Raw genomic sequence first — 19,633 nt, forward strand, 5'->3', positions numbered from 1 at the left:
TCATTTGATTTGTATCTGGGTCTTTGTTTAGATCCTTTTGAGGCTGTGTGAGATTTGATCTTAAGAATTAGGGTTTCTTTCTATTCCAACCTCTATCTAAAGTCGCCCCAATGGGGGGACGAAGTAATGGGGCGGCGGGCTTGGCTGCTAGACGGGCAGTTAAGGTTTGATTATCATGGGTGCCGAGCATAGGCCCCGAGGCAGGGGTCCTAGTGTCGGAGTTTTACGCCGTCGATCGTAGGTATGACAGGCTGAGCCAGCGTGACCAGGTCTTTATGCCGAGTGCAGCTTCTTTGGGTTATAAATTTAAAAAAAAAAAAAAACTCTATCTAAAGTCCTCACTACAAGGTCATCATCACCAACCAAATTAAGCCTTATCCCCATCGACAATGGGAGCCGGTTAGGTCCAACACGCCATTCATGGGGGGTCGATGATCCTCATAAATGAATGCACGATCCGTGCCAAAAAGCAGACTCCCAATGTATGCCCGCACGTGTGAGGAAACCCTAGAAGTCTTCATTGGATAACCAATGAATGAATCTCAACCGTACAAGGTTCACATGGTTTGGTTGTGCAACTTGGACTTAAAAGATTGTAACTGTGTCACATGGAGTTGTTGTGTCCCTATCTCTGTAACAAATATTACGAGAAATTACCTCAAAATTTAAAACGGCAAATTTTTTGCGAGATTTTTCAAATATCGTGAGATTTATGAAAAAAAACATAAATACCACGATTTAAATGCGATATTTACGTTTTAAGCGGCTATTTATCATGAAAAAGCCGTGCATTTTTTTTAATAATTTTTATTAATATTTTCTTACAAAAATTATTTTTTTTATATTTTTTTTTGTTTTTTTATGGCAGAGATTTTGCCAAAAAATGCAAGATTTATGATTTTTTTTCAATTTCTTGCAAGTTTTTTGACAAAAGAGATTTTGCCGAAAAAATCGTTTGTCACTATGGTCACTATGAGATGGCAACCTTTTGGAATTCCAAGGAGTTCAAGCCTCTGTGACAAATATCACGAGATATATAAAAAATCTTGCCGATATACCGTGAGAAATTGCCTAAAAGTTTAAAACGGTAATTTCTTGTGAGATTTTAAAATTGTGACAAATATCACAATATTTATATTTTTAAGAGATACTTATCGGAAAAACCCTTGAGTTTTTTTATTTTTAAATGTGTTTTATTTATACTTTATTATAAAAAATATTTTTTTATATTTTTAATTTATTTTTTATTCCCAAGATTTTTCCAAAAAATGCGAGATTTATGAAAATTTTCAAAATCTCCCAAGTTTTTTTGCCTGCCGAGATTTTGTCATTTTAAACTTTTCTCGCTATGGTTCAAGCACATAATAGCCGAGTTCTTTGGATAGAAATTGTTTGATCGAGAAAATCTTGTCAAAACTTTCCCACTGATCTGCGATTTTGAAACTATTTCACCACAAAAATTCATTTGAGTCTAAATATATATTTTCAACAATTTTTTTCAAATAATTACCATATCAAAACCTCGATCCATTTAGCTAAGTTTGTATAGTGAAAGCATGGCATGGTTGCTGGACACTTATTCACCTGGAACTTATAAACTGACATTCACATTCTAAATTGCATGCCGTTTGTTAGTTTTCTTTTTATAGGTTTTGCTTGCACGTTTTGATCTTCCCTCTTGTGAGGCTAATTTTATATAAAGTTTGGTACCATTGTTTCTTTGGTGGTATTTTGTTGCCCATACAATTCCTGATTTTTGTTTGCATAAGTGTTCTATGAACTTTTGAATACAAAAAAGTGAAATGCTAGGTAATTAAAGCTCAACTTTTCCGGTGTACAAACTGGTGGAGCCAAACCAAAGCTTAGTTGCCTAACCTATACAACAAGCTCAAACCTAGTCTAGGGCAGGTTGCCCTTGCTTTGCTTGCTTGGGCATAGGGCTGGTAGAGGAGACGAAGGACGTGTTTGGGCTTGGCTCGTTTACCACTGGATTGAGCTCGTGTTTGAGTTTAGCCGATCCAAGCTCTAGCTTGGCTCGACCCTGAATAAGATGAGCTGGCTCGTGTAAAAAAATTTTAATTTATTTATACATGCAATATATATATATATATATATATTATACTTAAAATATATATTTTTGTTTTATATATTATGTTTAATATTTCATATTTTATGTATATATTTTTCATTCATCATTTCCTTTTTATATATAGTTTATGTATTCTTCCTTCTATATATATATATATATATAGTAGAGTGCTTGATAGGTGTTTAATGATTCGTGCTTAATGGTTTTTCAGGTTCTTTTGTTTTGTTTTTAAATTCTTATCATACCGATGTGATCTATGTACTTGATTTTATAGGGATCAGGCTCTTGAAGTGTTTGATTTTGACACATGGTTGGGTTTTTATAAGGTTTGAATAATCAACTGTCTAAACTTTTTATACATTTTTTAAGCTCCAAATATCATTTTTTTATCAAAGACACATGACCCAGGTGTGGATTCCTCATAAATCAACCATTCCCAACACATTTATGGAGTCAGAACTACTAAAAAAATACCAAACAAGCTGAAAACCCCATTAAGCAAGTATCATCAAGCACCTACTCTCTCTCTCTCTCTCTCTCACTCTAGATCTATATATCTAGAGAGAGAGAGAGAGAGTTCTTCCTAACTGAACACCTTGTATTCAGGCTTACTAGTTTAAGCTACACGAGCTGATCATGGCTTGACTCACCAACTATATGAACCTATCACGAACGAGTTTGTGAAGAGCCGAACCAAGCCGAGCCACGAGCAGTTCGGTTCATTTACCAGCCCTACTTGGACATGTGCTCCAACAATTCTTGGTGCCCCGGCATTAATCTCTAATCTATATAATGTAAATAAAACCTAGTCCCATTGTAAAACAGGTAGTCCCACCTTACACTCATCCCCAAAGTCATTCTTACCTTCATACCCCTCTTTGGGATTTCATATCTGCATCATTCATTTAGTGAAGATCAACATTTAAGTCGCCACAATCCCACTTGTGTGCAAGATCTTTTTGGTGATTCAAAAATCAACAGTTGACAAAACAACAAAATTTTGTGATTTAAAAATCATGTATTTTCATGAAAAAAAAAAGTACGATTGAATGGTTGATCCTTATTAAATTGCCTATGCTGAATCTATCTATAAGGTCAGATTTTGATCAAAATAACTTGTATCAGTAAGATTTTGAAGGGTACGAAGATGGGGGATGACAGAGAAACTGAACGACCTTACTCCTTGCCAGAACCGACTCCAATTAGAACTAGCCAACTTGGTCTGTTGTTGAACTAATAGCATTAGATTGGGTCTCGAGCAAATCAATAAAGTCTGAACTTTTAAAAGTCTGGCGACTCTTAGAGATTAGGGCTCTGTTTTAGAGCCGTGTTAAGAGCAGAGGTGAGAAGGATGATGGAAGTAGGGGTGGCAATCGTGTCGGGTTGGTGGGTCAGCATACCTCAACCCGAACCCGACTCGTTTATTAAACGGGTCGGCTGTGGCAAACACGAACCCGACCCATTTAATAAACGGGTAACCCGACACAACCCGCCAACCCATTTAATAAATGTGTTGGGTCGGGTAAATGGGTTCTCAGGTTGACGGGTTAGCAGACGGGTTGGCGGGTCGTGTCAGGTTTTGCCACCCCTAGATGGAAGTGAGTGATGAGAGCCGAGTTGCCAACTACATTGTCATGGAGATATGGTTGAAATAAGAAAATACTAGAGCAGGGTTAGAGGATTCAGTGAATCACCAACTCTCCTCCCATCTCTCGACTCCCAAACAGAGAATAGGTGGGGCATGGTCAAGACTTGGACTGAGAAAACGAAAAATTCAACCAGTTCAAACAAGCATCAAATAATACCTGCCAACAACCCAAGCAGGCTCTATCTCCTACTCAAACCGACACACCATTGACTTTGACCACAATTGATCACGGGAGGAGGGGCCAAATTAATGATTCCATATTAGGGGTGGGAAACAAGCCAAGTCACTCGCAGCTCAGGTCATTTTCAGGTCGAAAAGAGCTCATTTGAACTCATAAAATAGGCTCAGCAAGCTGAATATGAACAATAGGTACTTGGCTCGGCTTGACTTGTATAAGCTCGTTAAATAACAATAAATATATTTTACATGTATTTTTTTAATAATCTTATTTCTTTCAACTGTAAAACAATGTTTGTTTTCTATAAACAAACCAGCTCAAATTCGGCTTGGTTCGCCACAAAATTGAGCCAAGTTTGGCTCTTTCAGGGCATGAAAGTTACCGAGTTGTTAGAAACTTAAAAATATAAATATTCTCTCAATTGTTTAAATTAAAAAAAGGTCTATTTTCTCTGTTATATAATAGATCCCTCGCATACCTCTCGAAAGAACCACTCTCTCAATCCAAAACAATAGTCAGTCTCTCATCACTCGGTTATCCAAAATGGTATTCTTCCCTATTCTTTTCCCATCCATTATCAAAATCTTTTCATTCTAAAACATTCTTTTTTTTTCAGTCATTAAAAGTGGGTTTTACCGACTACACTAGTTCCAGCATCTAGAAAAGAACGAGCTAAAAAGGATTTGTTTTTCAGAATAATCTCAACAGATGGTTCATGCATTCATCTCCATCATTGCCTCCATCTATTGTCTTTTCTTACATTGGATATCCTTGCTTTTATTTTCTTCCTATGGTCATCATCCCAAAGGTGTAAAACTTACAGGCTAGGACCTGTGCAGAGCATCGGGCTGCTGCGCAAGGGAGCGGCGCCTGCAGTAATCGAACCTTGGCTTCTCCTCTGACATGCTTTTCTTTTCCGTTGATTGGGCAGGTCATGTGCCCCCAAGCATCTGCAGCAGAAGCAAGAGAGCAGGGCGATGCAACGACCGAGCCCATCTTGACCGCACCCGCCACGCTCGACGGCGACTCATCCAGCGACCACAAGGCACCCGGCATCCTCCCCAGGGTCCTCAGCCTCTTCAAGTCCGTACGACCAGGCTCCAACCTCGCCAAGTTCCAGGTACCTCTCTCTGTTTCCACCTCAACGGCCCCTGACTCTTTTTGGAAAAAAAATACTCCATTACATTTTTGAATTACTCTGATTGGGTATGTGCCGTTGGGTGGAGTTCAATTACTTCTCTACCCAGGGCCAGGCTCTTTGTTGAGGATAGGGATTGAGGGTTGGAAAAACAAATTCCAGATATCAAATCACAAAAAACACTGGGAAAGTGTGCTTGGTGGGATCTCCCAAGGCACATTAGAGAGATAAACTTGACATGATGGATGAGTCATGTTGTCTTTGCACTACTTGATATCAACGGGTTAGGGTTGGGACCAAACCCAGATTTGATTTGACTGGCACCGTGTTGAGACTCGGGTCCAATCCAACCTACTATAGAGAAACCATACCCGGATCCTATAAGGATTACATGAACCAGACTCTGATCATACCCAATAAAATAATTATTTTTTTTTTAGCTTTTTCATATTGAAAATTTGTGGATCTTAGTCGAAACTCGGGTTGGGCCCGAGTCTGGTATGAAATTTCACAAACCCCCTTTGAGTTTGACCCAGATTCTAATTGTACCTCCTTGTTTACCTAACCCTATAGGGTTCAGTACGGGTTGGGTACAGGTTAAACCCGACCCATTGACACCCCTATTTAGTGCCATGATCAGTCAGTAGGGTATCAATGGGTCGGGTTTGATTAGGACTGACCTGTATCAAACCCCTATAAGGTCAGGATTTGGTGATAAATAAGAAGGTCCTATTAGAATCCGGGTCAGACCCGAAGGGTCCGATTAGTACATGGTGCTTATATGGTTTGTGAAATTTTGTACCAGATCCGGGTCCGATCGAGTTCTGATTAAGATCCATTAATTTTTCAATGTAAAAGAAAGAAAAAAAAGTTATTTCATAGGGTATGGACTGGGTCTGGTTCATGTGATCTTTAGTGTGGTTTTCCTTATGGTCTACCTGATCAGACCCGGCCAGGTCCGGACCTGGTACCCTCACCTCAAAGTCAGATCCGGATTCGGACTCAGGTGAGTCCAAAGAAGATCCGACCGATGACACCCCTACCAGTCAGCCTTGAGAATCGAGATGATCTTGAAAAAAAGACCTAGTTTAAGTCATGATCTTTAAAAAACATGATGTATGAGGAAGATCGTTCTAGTTCATGAACTTAGTTTTTTCTAGGTAGTGGGTCACATTGAGACTTAAAAGATGATTTTGATGTTAGCTCTCTCTCTCTCTCTCTCTCAACAACTACCTAGTCTCTAGGCTCACTTGGCCACTCTCTCTCAACAACTACCAAGTCTCTAGGCTCCCTTGGCCACAGAATAATCTAGCCTAGCTATGTGTATGGTATTGAAGCTGTTTGACCTAAGGCTTGCCCACGTAGTCCACATGGACTGAGTTAGCTGTGTTAAGTGTCAAGTTTGTATTGTCTTGCGTCTCTTGACACACTAAAATTAAAAAGGGTCCTTTAATATTCCCCAAAATCAAAGAAAAGGATTTTTTAAGAATCAAATCTTGGGAACATAGTGCTCTGAAACTTGCACTGAGAGTTCGAATTTGAAGACAGAATAATTGTCAATCCAATTGGTTTGTTATCTTGAGTCCATCCAAAAGTTTAGGTTCATCACAATTCAAACTCCTTTTCCACTGCTTACCCATTTCGGGATTCTCACTAAAAAAATCTGAACTTGGTTCTTCACAATTCTGATGCCTTTCACATCTGTCCCCATGGTGCACGGCTGTCTAATTTTTCCCATCTTTTTCACCAAATGTGTTATTTTCCAAAAAATGATTCTTTTTGTTATATTCCTCCATCCAATGTATTCCAATTCAAGTTCTATCTTTTTCCCACCTTTCCCTTTTTCTAGTTCTAAGCTTTGACCATCTTTCACACATTCAGTAGATTCTCATGTGGAAGCTGATAAGGATAACGCTGATAACGGTTATAGGCTCTCAGAAACCAAGTTTGCAAAACACGTTTTGGATAACTCAAAAGAGGTTACAAGAACACTGACTCAATCAAGAATAACATAGGCCAACCGAATATCCAAGAATTCGAGATTATCGTTTTTTTATAGAGTTATCAAAAATGTTAATCATTGCTTTTGTTTTATCCTTTAGTTTTTGTTATCTAATTATGTAAGTTGATATTTTAAGATTGTGTATTCTCAATACTGTAAAACTCAATCATGTGTAATAAATACATATACTCGACCTCTCGGTAGACAAGAGAGAAAAAATCGAGTTTATCATCCTGTCCATGTCTCTTTCATGATATCGGAGCTATCAACTCCTAATGAGTCCTTAATCGCTTCCTCATTGTCTCTCTTCTCTTCTATGACCCAGTGAAATGCGATTGTCAGTCTTGTCTCGATTAAACTAAATCGGAACAACTACTTGTTGTGGAGATCTCAGCTTGAATCGGTTATGATTAGTCATGATCTTCTCAAATTTGTCGACGGCTCCTCTCCTTAACCAGACTCTTTCATTGCCATATGCCCTCAGCTGGATCAAAGCTACTATGTCTGAAACTGTTATCGATCAAATCATGAAAACAAAAATAGCTCGTGAAGCCTGGCTTGTCCTGGAAAAAGCATATGTATCTCAATCTCCTTTGAGATTCATGATTTTGAAGAAAGACTTGACCTTCATTAAGAAAGAAAATATGGATATGATGTCTTATCTAGACCGCATAAAATTTCTCGCCAACTCACTTGCTGCCGCCAATCACCTCGTAGAAGATGAAGAATTAGTCCAAATAACCTTGAACGGTCTTTTGCTTGAGTATGAAAGCTTTGTGTCTTCTGTCACCACTAATCTGACGTTGTATACCTTCACAGATCTATATGATCTGCTTCTTAATAAGGAAAAATGTGTGCTTTTAATTCATTCCAAGCCTCCTGAAATGTCTTCAGGGGTCGAGGTTATGGCCACAACTTTTATCGAGGTTGTGGTAGAAGACAAGAGAGAAATTCCTCTCCAAACACTTCTAATAGTAATCCTGTGTCCCAACCACAAACTGGTCGTGGAGCAGTCACATGTCAATATTGTGGCAAACGCGGACACACTGTCAAAACTTGTTGGGATATTCCTAAAGCCTTCTCTGCCATGTCTCTTCAGCAATCCACTGATGACTACTGGTATCCTGATACTGGTGCTACGAATCATCTAACTATGGATGACCAATAATTCTCCAATAAATCACAATATCATGGGGGTGAGCAAATCATGGTTGGCAATGGTAAGATGTTTCACATCTCCACACTGGTAATCTTACTCTGAAATCTCATGGATCTTCCTTTAATTTAAAGAATGTTTTTCATGTTCCTACTATCATAAAGAATCTTTTATCTGTGAACCAGCTTCTAAAGAAAATGATTATATTTTTTAATTCACTCCTTTTGAATTTGTTGTTAAGAACCGTTAGACATGCAAGATTCATCTCAAAGGACGAAAATCCAGCGCAGGACTTTACCCAATCAAATTAGATAATCGTGTGCAAGTGATGGCATATGTAGGCAAAGTGACTTTTTTTGATATATGGCATCAACGTCTCAATCATGCAAATAAGAAGATTATTTCTTACTTAAACTCTAGTCATGCTATTTCTGTTAATAAAAATAACAAAATAAAAGTGTGTGAGATTTGTCTTGTTGGCAAAGCACACAAACTTCATTTTGGTCACTCTTTTTTTTCTACATCTTTAGCACATGAACTTCTCCATGTCGATGTCTGGGGGCCTACTCCAGTATCTTCACGTAAAGGTTTTCGATTTTATCTTCTCATAGTGGATGATTTTTCTTGTTTTTCATGGCTATTTTCATTGCATACTAAGTCTCAAGTGTTTGAGTGTTTTAAATCTTTCAAGCATGTTACTGAAAAGAAACTTCAACGATCCATCTATACTTTTCAAACTGATAATGAAGGCGAATTTATCAGACGTGAGTTTGAAAGTTTTTTATAGGACCATAATATACTTCATCGATTTTCGTGCTCGCATACCCCAAAATAAAATAGGTTCATTGAGTGCAAACATCGACATGTCGTTGAAACTAGGCCCAGTCTCTTACAAACCTCTTATTTATCATATTCCTTCTAGGTTGATGTCTTTTGTATTGTCGCTTACATCATTAACCATCTTTCAACCCTAGTTCTTTATCGCAAGACCTCGTACAAACTTCTCTTTCAAAAATCGGACGACTATCATCATCTCCGTGTCTTTACTGACCGTTGTTACCCGCTTTTAACACCCTATCATTCCTTTAAATTTTAGCCCAAAGCTACTCCATGTACTTTCCTTGGCTATGTGTTTCACCATAAAAGCTATCTTTATTTTGACCCCTCTCATAATCGCACCTTTATTTCTCACTATATTTACTTTGATGAATTCATCATTGAAATCACCTCTCCTTCTGCTCTTTCCTCCTCACCTACTCTTTCCGAATGTGGTCTTTCTCTGAGACCGTCATCCTACCTCCTCCTGATCCTCCTCGGTTGCTTCCTCCTAATCCGATGCCCCCTTGATATTCTTGTCTCTCTTGCTTCGTCTGCTCCTTCCTCTCTTGTGATCCATATTCCTACTATTGATTCATCGGTTTCTTCTTCGCAACTGCCCTCTTCTTCCCTTATCCCTAACTCCATCGTGAGTCACCCGTCTGACCATACCCATCCAATGATCACTTGCTCTCTGATCAACTCCCTTAAATCCTGTGCGTTCACCTCTACCTGCTATCCCCTCTCTCTTGCCTGCTTTAGTTCTATTTTACTCACACTTGAACCGACTATGTTTAAACAAGCTAATCTTGATCCCAAGTGGCGCACAACCGTGCAAGATGAATTTCATGCTCTCAAACTTAATCGCATCTGATATCTCGTCCCTCCTCTTCATTATTATAATATTATTGTCTTCAAATAGGTATTTTGAATTAAACGACATGCAGATGGATTTGTGGCTCGCTGCGAATCTCGTCTCATTGTTAAGGGTTTTCATCAAGAGGAAGGTATCAATTTTTTTTAGACCTTCAGTTCCGTAGTGAAACCTACTACCATTCGCATTGTTCTTGCTCTTGCGGTTTCGTCAGATTGACTGATTCATCAATTAGATTTTAATAATGCTTTTTTAAACGATCTCCTTTTGAAGATGTTTATATGACATAACCTCCAGGCTTTGAAGACCCCTCTTATCCTCAGCATATTTGTAAGTTTGTTCAAGCCTTGTACAATCTCAAGCAGGCTCTGCGTGCCTGATACCAGTGTCTCAGCTCTTATCTACAGTCTTGCGGCTTTCGTATCTTGCTTTCTGATGCTTTCTTATTTATTTTTTATGATCATAGTTTGGTTATTTATTTACTAGTTTATATTGATAATATTATAATAATTGGCAGTCCCTTAGTTGCAATTAAGCAGTTGATTCAGCGCCTTAGTATTACCTTTTTCATCAAAGATCTTGGGCGACTAAATTATTTTTTGGGTATTGAAGTTCATTCTGCCTCCTCGGGTCTCTTTCTCTGGCATCGTACATATGCCCTTATGTTACTTCATCGTGCCTCTATAGCTGACGTGAAGCCGATATCTACTCCTCTAAGCTCCACTACTCGGTTATCTAAGGATGATGCTCCTCTTTTCATGACTCTACTTTATATCGCAGCATTGTGGGCGGTCTCCAATATCTTGCCATCATATGACCTAACATTCTCTTTGCAGTCAACAAAGTTTGTAAGTTCATGCACCAACCCATGGTTATCTATTAGTCTGCTGTCAAACACATCCTTTGATATCTCAAGGCTACTATTCACCATGGTTTGTTTCTTGCACGATTTTCCTCTCTCCAGCTCAGTGCCTTTTCTGATGTTGACTAGGCGGATAGCCTTGATAACCGCAAGTCTACATGTGGTTTTGTCACTTATCTGAGCTCTAATTTGGTTTCATGGTCCTCCCATAAGCAACGGAGTGTAGATAGATCCAGCACTGAAGTCGAGTACAATTCTCTAGCTTGTGCTATGTCTGATCTTCTTTGAATCAAATCCAGTTTTTCATGCTCGCACCAAACATGTTGAAATTGATTATCATCTTGTTCGGTACCATATGCAAAAGAGACATCTTCAAGTACAATTTATCACCTCCTCTGACCAGCTGGCTGACGGCTTCACTAAACCTCTTCCTGTTTCAAGGTTTGCTTTCATTTGTGACAAGCTCAACATCATCGACCCCACGTTGAGCTGGCAGGGGGCATGATAAGGATAACGTTGCTAACGGTTTTGTTTTCTCAGAAACCAAGTTTGCAAAACACGTTTTGAATAACTCAAAAGAGATTACAAGAAGCATAACATAGGCCAACCAAATATCCAAGAATTCAATATTATCGTTTTTGATAGAGTTATCAAAAATGATAATCATTGCTTTTGTTTTATCCTTTAGTTCTGTATTGTTATCTAACTATGTAAGTCAATATTTTAGGATTGTGTATTCTCAACATTGTAAAACTATATAATGTCTGTAAATACATATACTCGACCTCTCGGTGCACAAGAGAGGAAAAACCGTCAGTTTCTCTTTCATAAGCTTCAACAAGATTTTCTACTATTTTCCACCCAAGAATGTCCCTTGGTTCTTGGCATTGGATTTGAAGGCGACATTTCACTTCGTACATATGTAAAGAATGGGTTATCAGTCAGAGCTAGGGATGCAAATGGATTGGATCAGGCTAAATATATGGGGAGTCAGATCCGGATCGAATCAGAAACAGCCAAAAAAAATGCAAAACCTCCCTCCTGGATCCGACCCATTTGCATCCCTAGTCGTAGCCAAACTTAAAATTTACTTTTGCAGAACCCCTTTACTTGGTGGGCCCATTTATTATCCGGTCTTGGTTGGTGTGGGTCCCTTCAACCGCCAAGGAGATAACATTGCACACTTGCTTGCTTCTCTTATTACCATCTCTCATGGATGGTCAAGTTTTACATGGCTTTACAAAAGATATGGTTTGTCCTGATTTATTGTGGCACACACTCTGGCAAAGTATAGAGAAGGCTGACCCGAATATATGTTTTTTTTTAAAGTGTACTTGTCTGTCATGCCATTCATAGGGTTATGAGGATCCAAATATGATCGTGGTCTTAGGGTCCAAATGTGACTGTTCTCTCACAACTAGGGGTGTCAACACGTGGATTTAACAGGACCTGACCAGTACCAAACCTTATAGGGTCTGGGTATGGTGATAAATAAGAAGACCCAGGTCCGGACCTGAAGGTCCGATTAATACATGGATCTGGGTATAGTTTGTGAAATTCTATACCAGACCCAATTGCCCGACCCAAGTTCTGATTAAGATACACAATTTTTCAATGTAAAAATGCTAAAAAATATTATTTTACCGGGTATGGCCTGGGTCTGGTTCATGTCATTCTTATCAGGTTCAGGTATGGTTTCTTTTATGGTGGGTCTGATTAAACTTTGGTCCGGACTCGATACCATACCCGAAAATCAGGGCTAAATCCGGTTCCACCTGGGTCGGAACCAAACCCGACCATTGACACCCCTCCTCATAACCTCATTTCTCACATGCAAACAAATACGAGAAAGTGCAGCAATTCACATTTGCAACCTTTAAATCCACTTTTTATGTCATTCCAAGTCAAATTGTCCACCCTACAACTTGAAACCATATGATTTCTAATCGCATGAGATGCAACCAAACGTGCCTTTAGTGTCGAACCAAATAGCATTAAGGCTAGAATTAATGATTCCTAACCTGAATTCCAGACATGCTCACTATTTTACATGTAAACAAAAATGCAGCTTCCTCCAACATTCAACATGCCCAAGTCCCAGCTCCAGTCATATGGGGAATGTGTGTACTGCATTGGTGAAGATCTGCTGGGCAAGTGTGTTGAGGGAAAGAGCAGTTTAGAGAGATTCAATGCAGCAGTTGCTTGGTGCATCTCTACTACCAGGCCCGTTGTGTTTGGGATGGCCCCTTACAACCCAATTCTCGGCGAAACTCATCACGTCTCCATGGGAAACCTCAATGTCTTGCTCGAGCAGGTGAGTGTTTGCTGCTCGTTTCAGTTTAATAGTACTCTTTTCCGGTTGCTATCTGCCAAGGTTTCATGCATTTTATACGTTTTATGGTATTCAATTATTACTTACACGTATTTGAGTTGTAGAGCAGCTTAGTCCACGTTTGGAAGCGAGAAAGATGATGTAAAATGAAAAGATTCTTAAGGATTTTCTGACCCTTTCAAAAGAGAGACTTTTTAGCCTTATAGTTTTTCTAAAAAGTATACTTTTTGATAGGAATCATTTTTCCAAGGAAGGGGTGTAGAATGTTTAAGAAAAACTTGGATGCATGGGGGAAGCAAGCAAGAAACAATAATAGAAACTGATTGAATAATGACATAGCAATATAGATTAAAACTTGTGCTTTCTACTTAAAATGAACTTTACATATTTTTATTAATGTTATAAGGAAGTACAATACTTTTTTCATGATAAAAGACATACAATAACAATGAAGTTTGTTTTGATATTGAGACAAGCAAGCTTTCCCTCCTCTGAAAGCGAGTTTCTCATAAAATTTTGGAAACTTGAAAGAAGCATGTGATTTCATACTCTGAAGCAAACTTCTTAGCTTACAAAAAGCTTTCAGTAACTATGGATTGAACCCTACCAGAAGATAACAGTTGGCTCCAATAGAGTGCCACTTAATAAGTAGCAACCTAACTGAAAATGGAAAATGGTCCCAAATCCATCTTACTCCATCAAGCAACTAATTCTGATTAGACCGTCACCGTCTAGAAAGTAAGAGATCCATTTCTAGAGAATGCTGAGTTGATTTGTCCAGAACGACCTGTCACACAGTATGTTGCTTTCGACACTAAGGGTATTTAATGCTGCAACAGATGGTGTAACTAAGTTAATAGTAACATGTAAAATGTAGGCAGCGAAAATGAGTGAAATTATCATAAACAGAGAAATGTCAATCAACCAAGCCCAAAAGTCTTATAGGGAGTTGGCTTAGTGCTCAATGCTTTAAAATCTTTGGTACCTTAATATATGGTGGTGATAAGGACTCTAATGTCTTTCAGGAGATGATGGTTCTTCCTTTCTCTCAGCCACTTCATTTTGTTGGGAGGTACAGGGACAAGATGATTGTGATTCTATTACATTTTTTCTGCTGATACAACAGAAGGTCCATAAAAAATATTGCTTCCATTGTCAGACCTCATCCTCGGGATGAATATGATGGACCTAGTCATTGTTAAAGCATTGGCTTTTCGAGTCTCAGTTAATTCATTCATCATTCTTTCTGTGCTTGCGCGCGTGTGCATTTTGAGTCCCTCTCATGAGCCTTATGGTTTTGCAGTGACATAAATGTGTCATGTGCCGTATTCAAAGTTCATGCGCTCTAACTTTGTAATGATAACATATGATAGGCTTAGTTTAACTATATTTTTTATTGATGGCAGGTCTCACATCATCCACCGGTATCAGCCCTTCATGCAACAGACGAGAAGAGAGGCATTGAATTGATTTGGTGCCACATTCCTGTCCCAAGGTTCACCGGTATGAAGCTACAAAAATTGACATGAAATTCTTGGCTATGACTGAAATAATTCCTTCACGGAAAAAAAACACTAAAGGGTGAAGTGAACTGTCTTTAGAAATGGTGCCACTCAAAAACTCCAGAATTAATTGGATTTTTTAAATTCTTACCATTGTTTGGAAACCCAAAAATAACAACAGCAACCTTTTCATTAAGTTAAAATTTCAGAAATTTTCGTTATGGACTTGTGACATCAACTTTTGATGCATAGAGATTCACTTTTGGCTATGCTGTATTTTATATTTATCTAAAACAACATAAATATTGTAAAGAAACAAAGCAGTTCTGAAAAAATGCATTTGAAGAAATGGGCTATCATGCGTAGAATAATCATCAACCATGACCATGTAGAAAGTTGATCATTCTTATGATAAACAGGTGAGGGCACCCATGTTTAAAGTAATGCTAATCAAAACAGACTATCAGGAACAGAATCAATTAAAAGAAAATGAATTGAATAATTGCATACTTGCAGCTGCAACAAATTGGTCAGGAATTTTGGTAAAGATGGATTTTGAGATGTTCAAAAGCTCTAAAGGTTGACTCTTTAAGTTGAATAAAATCTTGGAGCAAATTTTAGTCTGTTTATATTTACTTGGGCCAAGCATAAAGTGTACAATGTGCTTACAGAGGAAAGTAAACCAAGCAGATGCAACTCTATAAGTTTAAAGAGCAAAAACTTAGATTGAGCTTCAGTGTTCTGAATCCCACATTTATATATACCTGCTTCTTATCTAAAACTACCAATTTGTCCACTGCATACATCGCTCCACATGCTTCTAACTACAGAAATCAGAATTATCATTGCATAAGGAACTTTGATGCCATTAAATGGAAGTTCTCAAAGGTTTTCTTTTTCTTTTTTTCTTTTCAGGGGCAGCAGTTGAAGGTGTAATTCAGGGGAAAAGGCAAATAAGGCTACTGAATTATGGTGAGAATTATGAGATGAACTGTGCCAAACTTGTGATCAGGTTTTTCCCAGTTCCCCTTGTCGAATGGATCGGAAACGTAGTAGTTCGGTGCCCAGAGTCTGGCTTGGAGGCCACTTTGACCTACAAGGGGCAGTCTATTCTAGGATTTGGAGGAAACAGAGGTATAAAAGGAAAGATTGTTGATTCATTGACAAAGAAGTTGATCTATGAGCTGGATGGTCACTGGGACAAGTAAGTTGAAGGAAAACGTTATATTAGGTGTAAACCATAGACTATATCTGCATGATTAATTTACGACATGCATGTTTGAACTTCCATGAAGTGGATGCTACATAGAACAATGCAATTACTAAACCAGATAACATTGACATTACCTTGGAAGATTCTAAATATTGTCATCCAAATCAAATGAACTAAAGCATGTACTGAACTGAGCAGACTGAGCCACATCTTTTATGTCTATTTTGCATTCCATCATCTGGATACTGACATGCTATAATATGTGCATACGTTTTGTTATGAAAATCTTTTTGTTCCAATAAAAGATTAATGATTTTATGTAGTAACTGGTATATTTAAAATTTCATGGGGTCCAACATTAAGATGTTCTTATAGAGGGATACAAAATTGACAATCAGGTTGTTGTCATGCTATTCTCAAACATAATGGACTGCATAATCACATTCTAAGAGTCCCATCAGCTTTGCAGTGGCAAAAGTTGTAGTACTTGTATAACATGTATCTTTGCATACTTTGCTACATTCAAATTTCACTTAAGCACAAGCAGAGAATTTCACATAAACACAATCAGGCAAAAGTTAAATGTATAATTTAACTTAAATTATGTTATTTGAGTATATTTTGGTACAAAGACTGATTGCATTATTATTGTTGTAACTGACAGGGTGGTCAACAAGAAGGAAGTAGAGACCGGCAAAGTTTCTACTTTATACGATGCAAGGAAAGCATTAGCCGCAATGAAAACTCCTATGGTAAAGGATGGAAAGGTACTGAGGAAGTTAAAAACCAAGTTACAAGGAACAATTTAGGAAGCATACATTAGGGGTTTCAACGGGTCGGTTTGATCTGGACCTGACCCATACCAAACCATATAGGGTCAGGGTTTGGTGGGCCTGGGTACAATCCAAGTTCGGATTAAGATCCACAATTTGTCAATGTAAAAAAAGATAAAAAAAATACCATTTTACAGGATATGGACCAGGTCTGGTTCATGTGATCTTTATAGGGCCGGGGTATGGTTATGGTGGGTCGAATCAGACCTGGTACCAGCACCTCAAAGTGAGATTTGGGTTCAGACCCACCCAGGTCCGGACCAGGTCTGATCGGTTGACACCCTTAATACATATACCAAGTTCTAGTTGGAACATAAAGGTTCGCTTCAGCTTCTGCCCTTGGCTGCTTTTGTGACCTTAGGGATGATATGGTTTAGAGATCATCCCAGATCCATCCAATATTGTCAAATATGGATAAACCGTGTCTGAATCCAGCTTGGATCTGGAATGTGCGGTTAGGTCTTGTCTAATCTGAACTATATCCAACTATTTGCGTCGTTAAATGACATACCAAATTGGTGATCCCACCAATTTATATTTCATTTTTTGGTTCAGCAAGTTCATGTTTTGGTGCTGCATCAAGCTCCTCAAAATGCATGGGTCAAGTTTCTTAGAGTATGAGATATTTAGGCTTTTGAGTTGCATGTCCATCTCTCTCTCTCTCTCTCTCTCTCTCTCTCTCTCTCTCTCTCTCTCTCTCTCTCTCTCTCTCTCCTGTTGGGGATGCTAACCTATTGGCACCTGGTTCATTGTTGAGCAGGGGGTGGTGCAAAGTGAGTCATCCTTGGTCTGGGCTGAAGTGAGCAAAGGTATACTGAACAACGACTGGGATAGGGCTACAGAAGCTAAGAAGAGGATTGAGGAAAGAGAGAGAAAACTGCAAAGAGAAAGAACGTCTAAAAGGATTGAATGGTTGCCCAAGTACTTCAATCTGGTAAGAACCAAGGACAACGAGTGGGAATGCTCGCCAAAGCAATCCTTAGTTCCTGCAGCACCTATTGTAATTTCACCATGATTAAAAGGAACAAAAGAAAGAAAGGAAAGTCACTGCTCCATTTTCTATTCATTCACAATGTATGTACTGTTATAATGAGAAATTGCTGTGTCCAAAGAACCGGTGATCAAAATAGGGAGCTCGCCAACAGACGCACATGCTGACATGATCATAAAACAAGAAAAAAGAAAAGAGAAAAGCTAAAACCAATTGTTGTCAGTATCGGAATCATACCTGTATCGTTTGGCCAACGATTCAGGTGTATCAGCCCATACCTATACTCAAGTGTACCGTTCTGAATCGGCCAAAAAATATTTACCGATACACACTGATACTGACAACATTGGCTAAAACTGATACAAAATCTAGGTATCAGGAATTTTGAATATAGATGAAAGGGATTTTGGAAGGAAATGGAAATATTTGGTATGGAAGTTAGGTTGCAAGTAGGGGTGTCGATGGGTCTGGCTTACTCGGACCAAACCCTATAGGGTCTGGGTATGATAACAAATAAAAAGAGCCGATTAAGACCTGGGTCCGGACCCGAATGTCCGATTAATACATGGACTCGAGTATAGTTTGTGAAATTTTATACCAGACTTGGGTCTGAACCGAGTTCCGATTAAGACCCGCTGATTTTTCAATGTAAAACTGATAAAAATTATAATTTTACCGGGTATGGTCCAGGTTTGATTCATGTAGTTTTTATTGGGTTCGGGTATGGTTTATCTTATAGTAGACCCGATTAGACTAGAATCTGGACCCGATACCATACCCGAAAATCTGGTCCAAGTATGGTTCCACCTGAATCTGATCAACCAAACCCGACCCGTTGACACCCCTAATTGCAAAGGGTGGCTAGATGTTGTGAGTTTTTTTTTGGGGGGAAGAGAATCTCAAACAAAATTAAGAAAAGTCCTAATTTGATCGAGCCACATCTCTAATTAGGATTTTGTAACTGGAGCCAATTCTTACCCTAGTGATCTGTAGAGGCCAAACTTGAGAGTACTGTTTATGGCAAAAGATGATACAATGAGCCTCTACCTATGGGCTTTATGGACTATATAGAATCCAATCTTACCCATGAGTACAAGCATATATGCCCAACCCAAGTAAATAGACCAGAACTAGTTCAAAAGTGAGCATAGAGTTGGGGTAGTGGGGGTAGAGCCTTAACTGCTAGACTGGCAGTCAAGGTTCGATTCTCATGGGTGTCGCCCCTATGCGCAAGCCAATGCTTAGCATAGGCCTTGGGGCAGGGATCCTAGCCGCAGAGTTTTATGCGGCCTCTAAATGGTTTTGAGTATGGTGCCTTTACCAAATCAGGTTTAACTTCAACTGTGCCCTCCTCCTTGTCATCATAGAAGTATAGCCATTTGCATTCATACCCCTTTTTAGCTTTGCCTCAAATTCCCCTCATGAGTCCTAACCTTATCAACTTCGTGATCATGTATTTTATTATTGTCTTCAGTTTGAACAGCTAGCTCATCAATTTTCTTTATGCATCAGACCTTGGCAATGCCTTCAAATTCAAATAAATTTTCAAAGTGCATGCTACTAATCAATGACAAAGCAGATTTTTTTTTAATGCAGTTATAGATGAAGGATCATTACAAAACCTTCTCCTCCTTGGCTAGAATATCTGTAATTAACATTACCCATGTAATTGGCCTCATCAGTCTCTCATTGGATGTCCATGCTGTCCAAATAAGAGAACCAGGGGAAAAAACATCTGCCTCTAAGACATCTACATTTTTTTTTCTTTTTTCATACAGAACAGGAAAACAACCCTCGGGATCAGAGACTTAGTCATGCTGGTTATGTCTGCCTTACAGTCGCTTTCTCAGCAGTGTAAACCCGTGGTGCACCCCTTGCTCTGAGGGAGTCGCCTTGCTTCGGCACAAGCAAGGGGCACAATGCTGTTGCCATTCTTATATGCAAAGATCTGACGCCCGTGAAAATGGAACGGACTACCCGCCTAGCAGCCAACTATATC

At 38.8% G+C, this 19,633-nt stretch overlaps 1 protein-coding gene across 1 annotated transcript; it reads left to right on the top strand.

Moving 5' to 3' along the window:
* Positions 1-4,410: 4,410 nt before the first annotated feature.
* LOC149837090 (oxysterol-binding protein-related protein 4C-like) lies at positions 4,411-17,698 on the top strand. The gene is made up of 7 exons (XM_090005816.1): positions 4,411-4,461; positions 4,847-5,035; positions 12,832-13,077; positions 14,502-14,598; positions 15,513-15,801; positions 16,475-16,577; positions 17,404-17,698. The coding sequence occupies exons 1-7, from the start codon at positions 4,459-4,461 to the stop codon at positions 17,656-17,658; spliced, it is 1,182 nt and encodes a 393-aa protein (XP_089861942.1). The 5' UTR covers positions 4,411-4,458; the 3' UTR covers positions 17,659-17,698.
* Positions 17,699-19,633: the final 1,935 nt, after the last annotated feature.

This window comes from Nuphar pumila, chromosome 5 (genome assembly GCF_984573655.1).
Source record: "Nuphar pumila chromosome 5, dmNupPumi1.hap1.1, whole genome shotgun sequence".
Taxonomy (NCBI): Eukaryota; Viridiplantae; Streptophyta; class Magnoliopsida; order Nymphaeales; family Nymphaeaceae; genus Nuphar; species Nuphar pumila.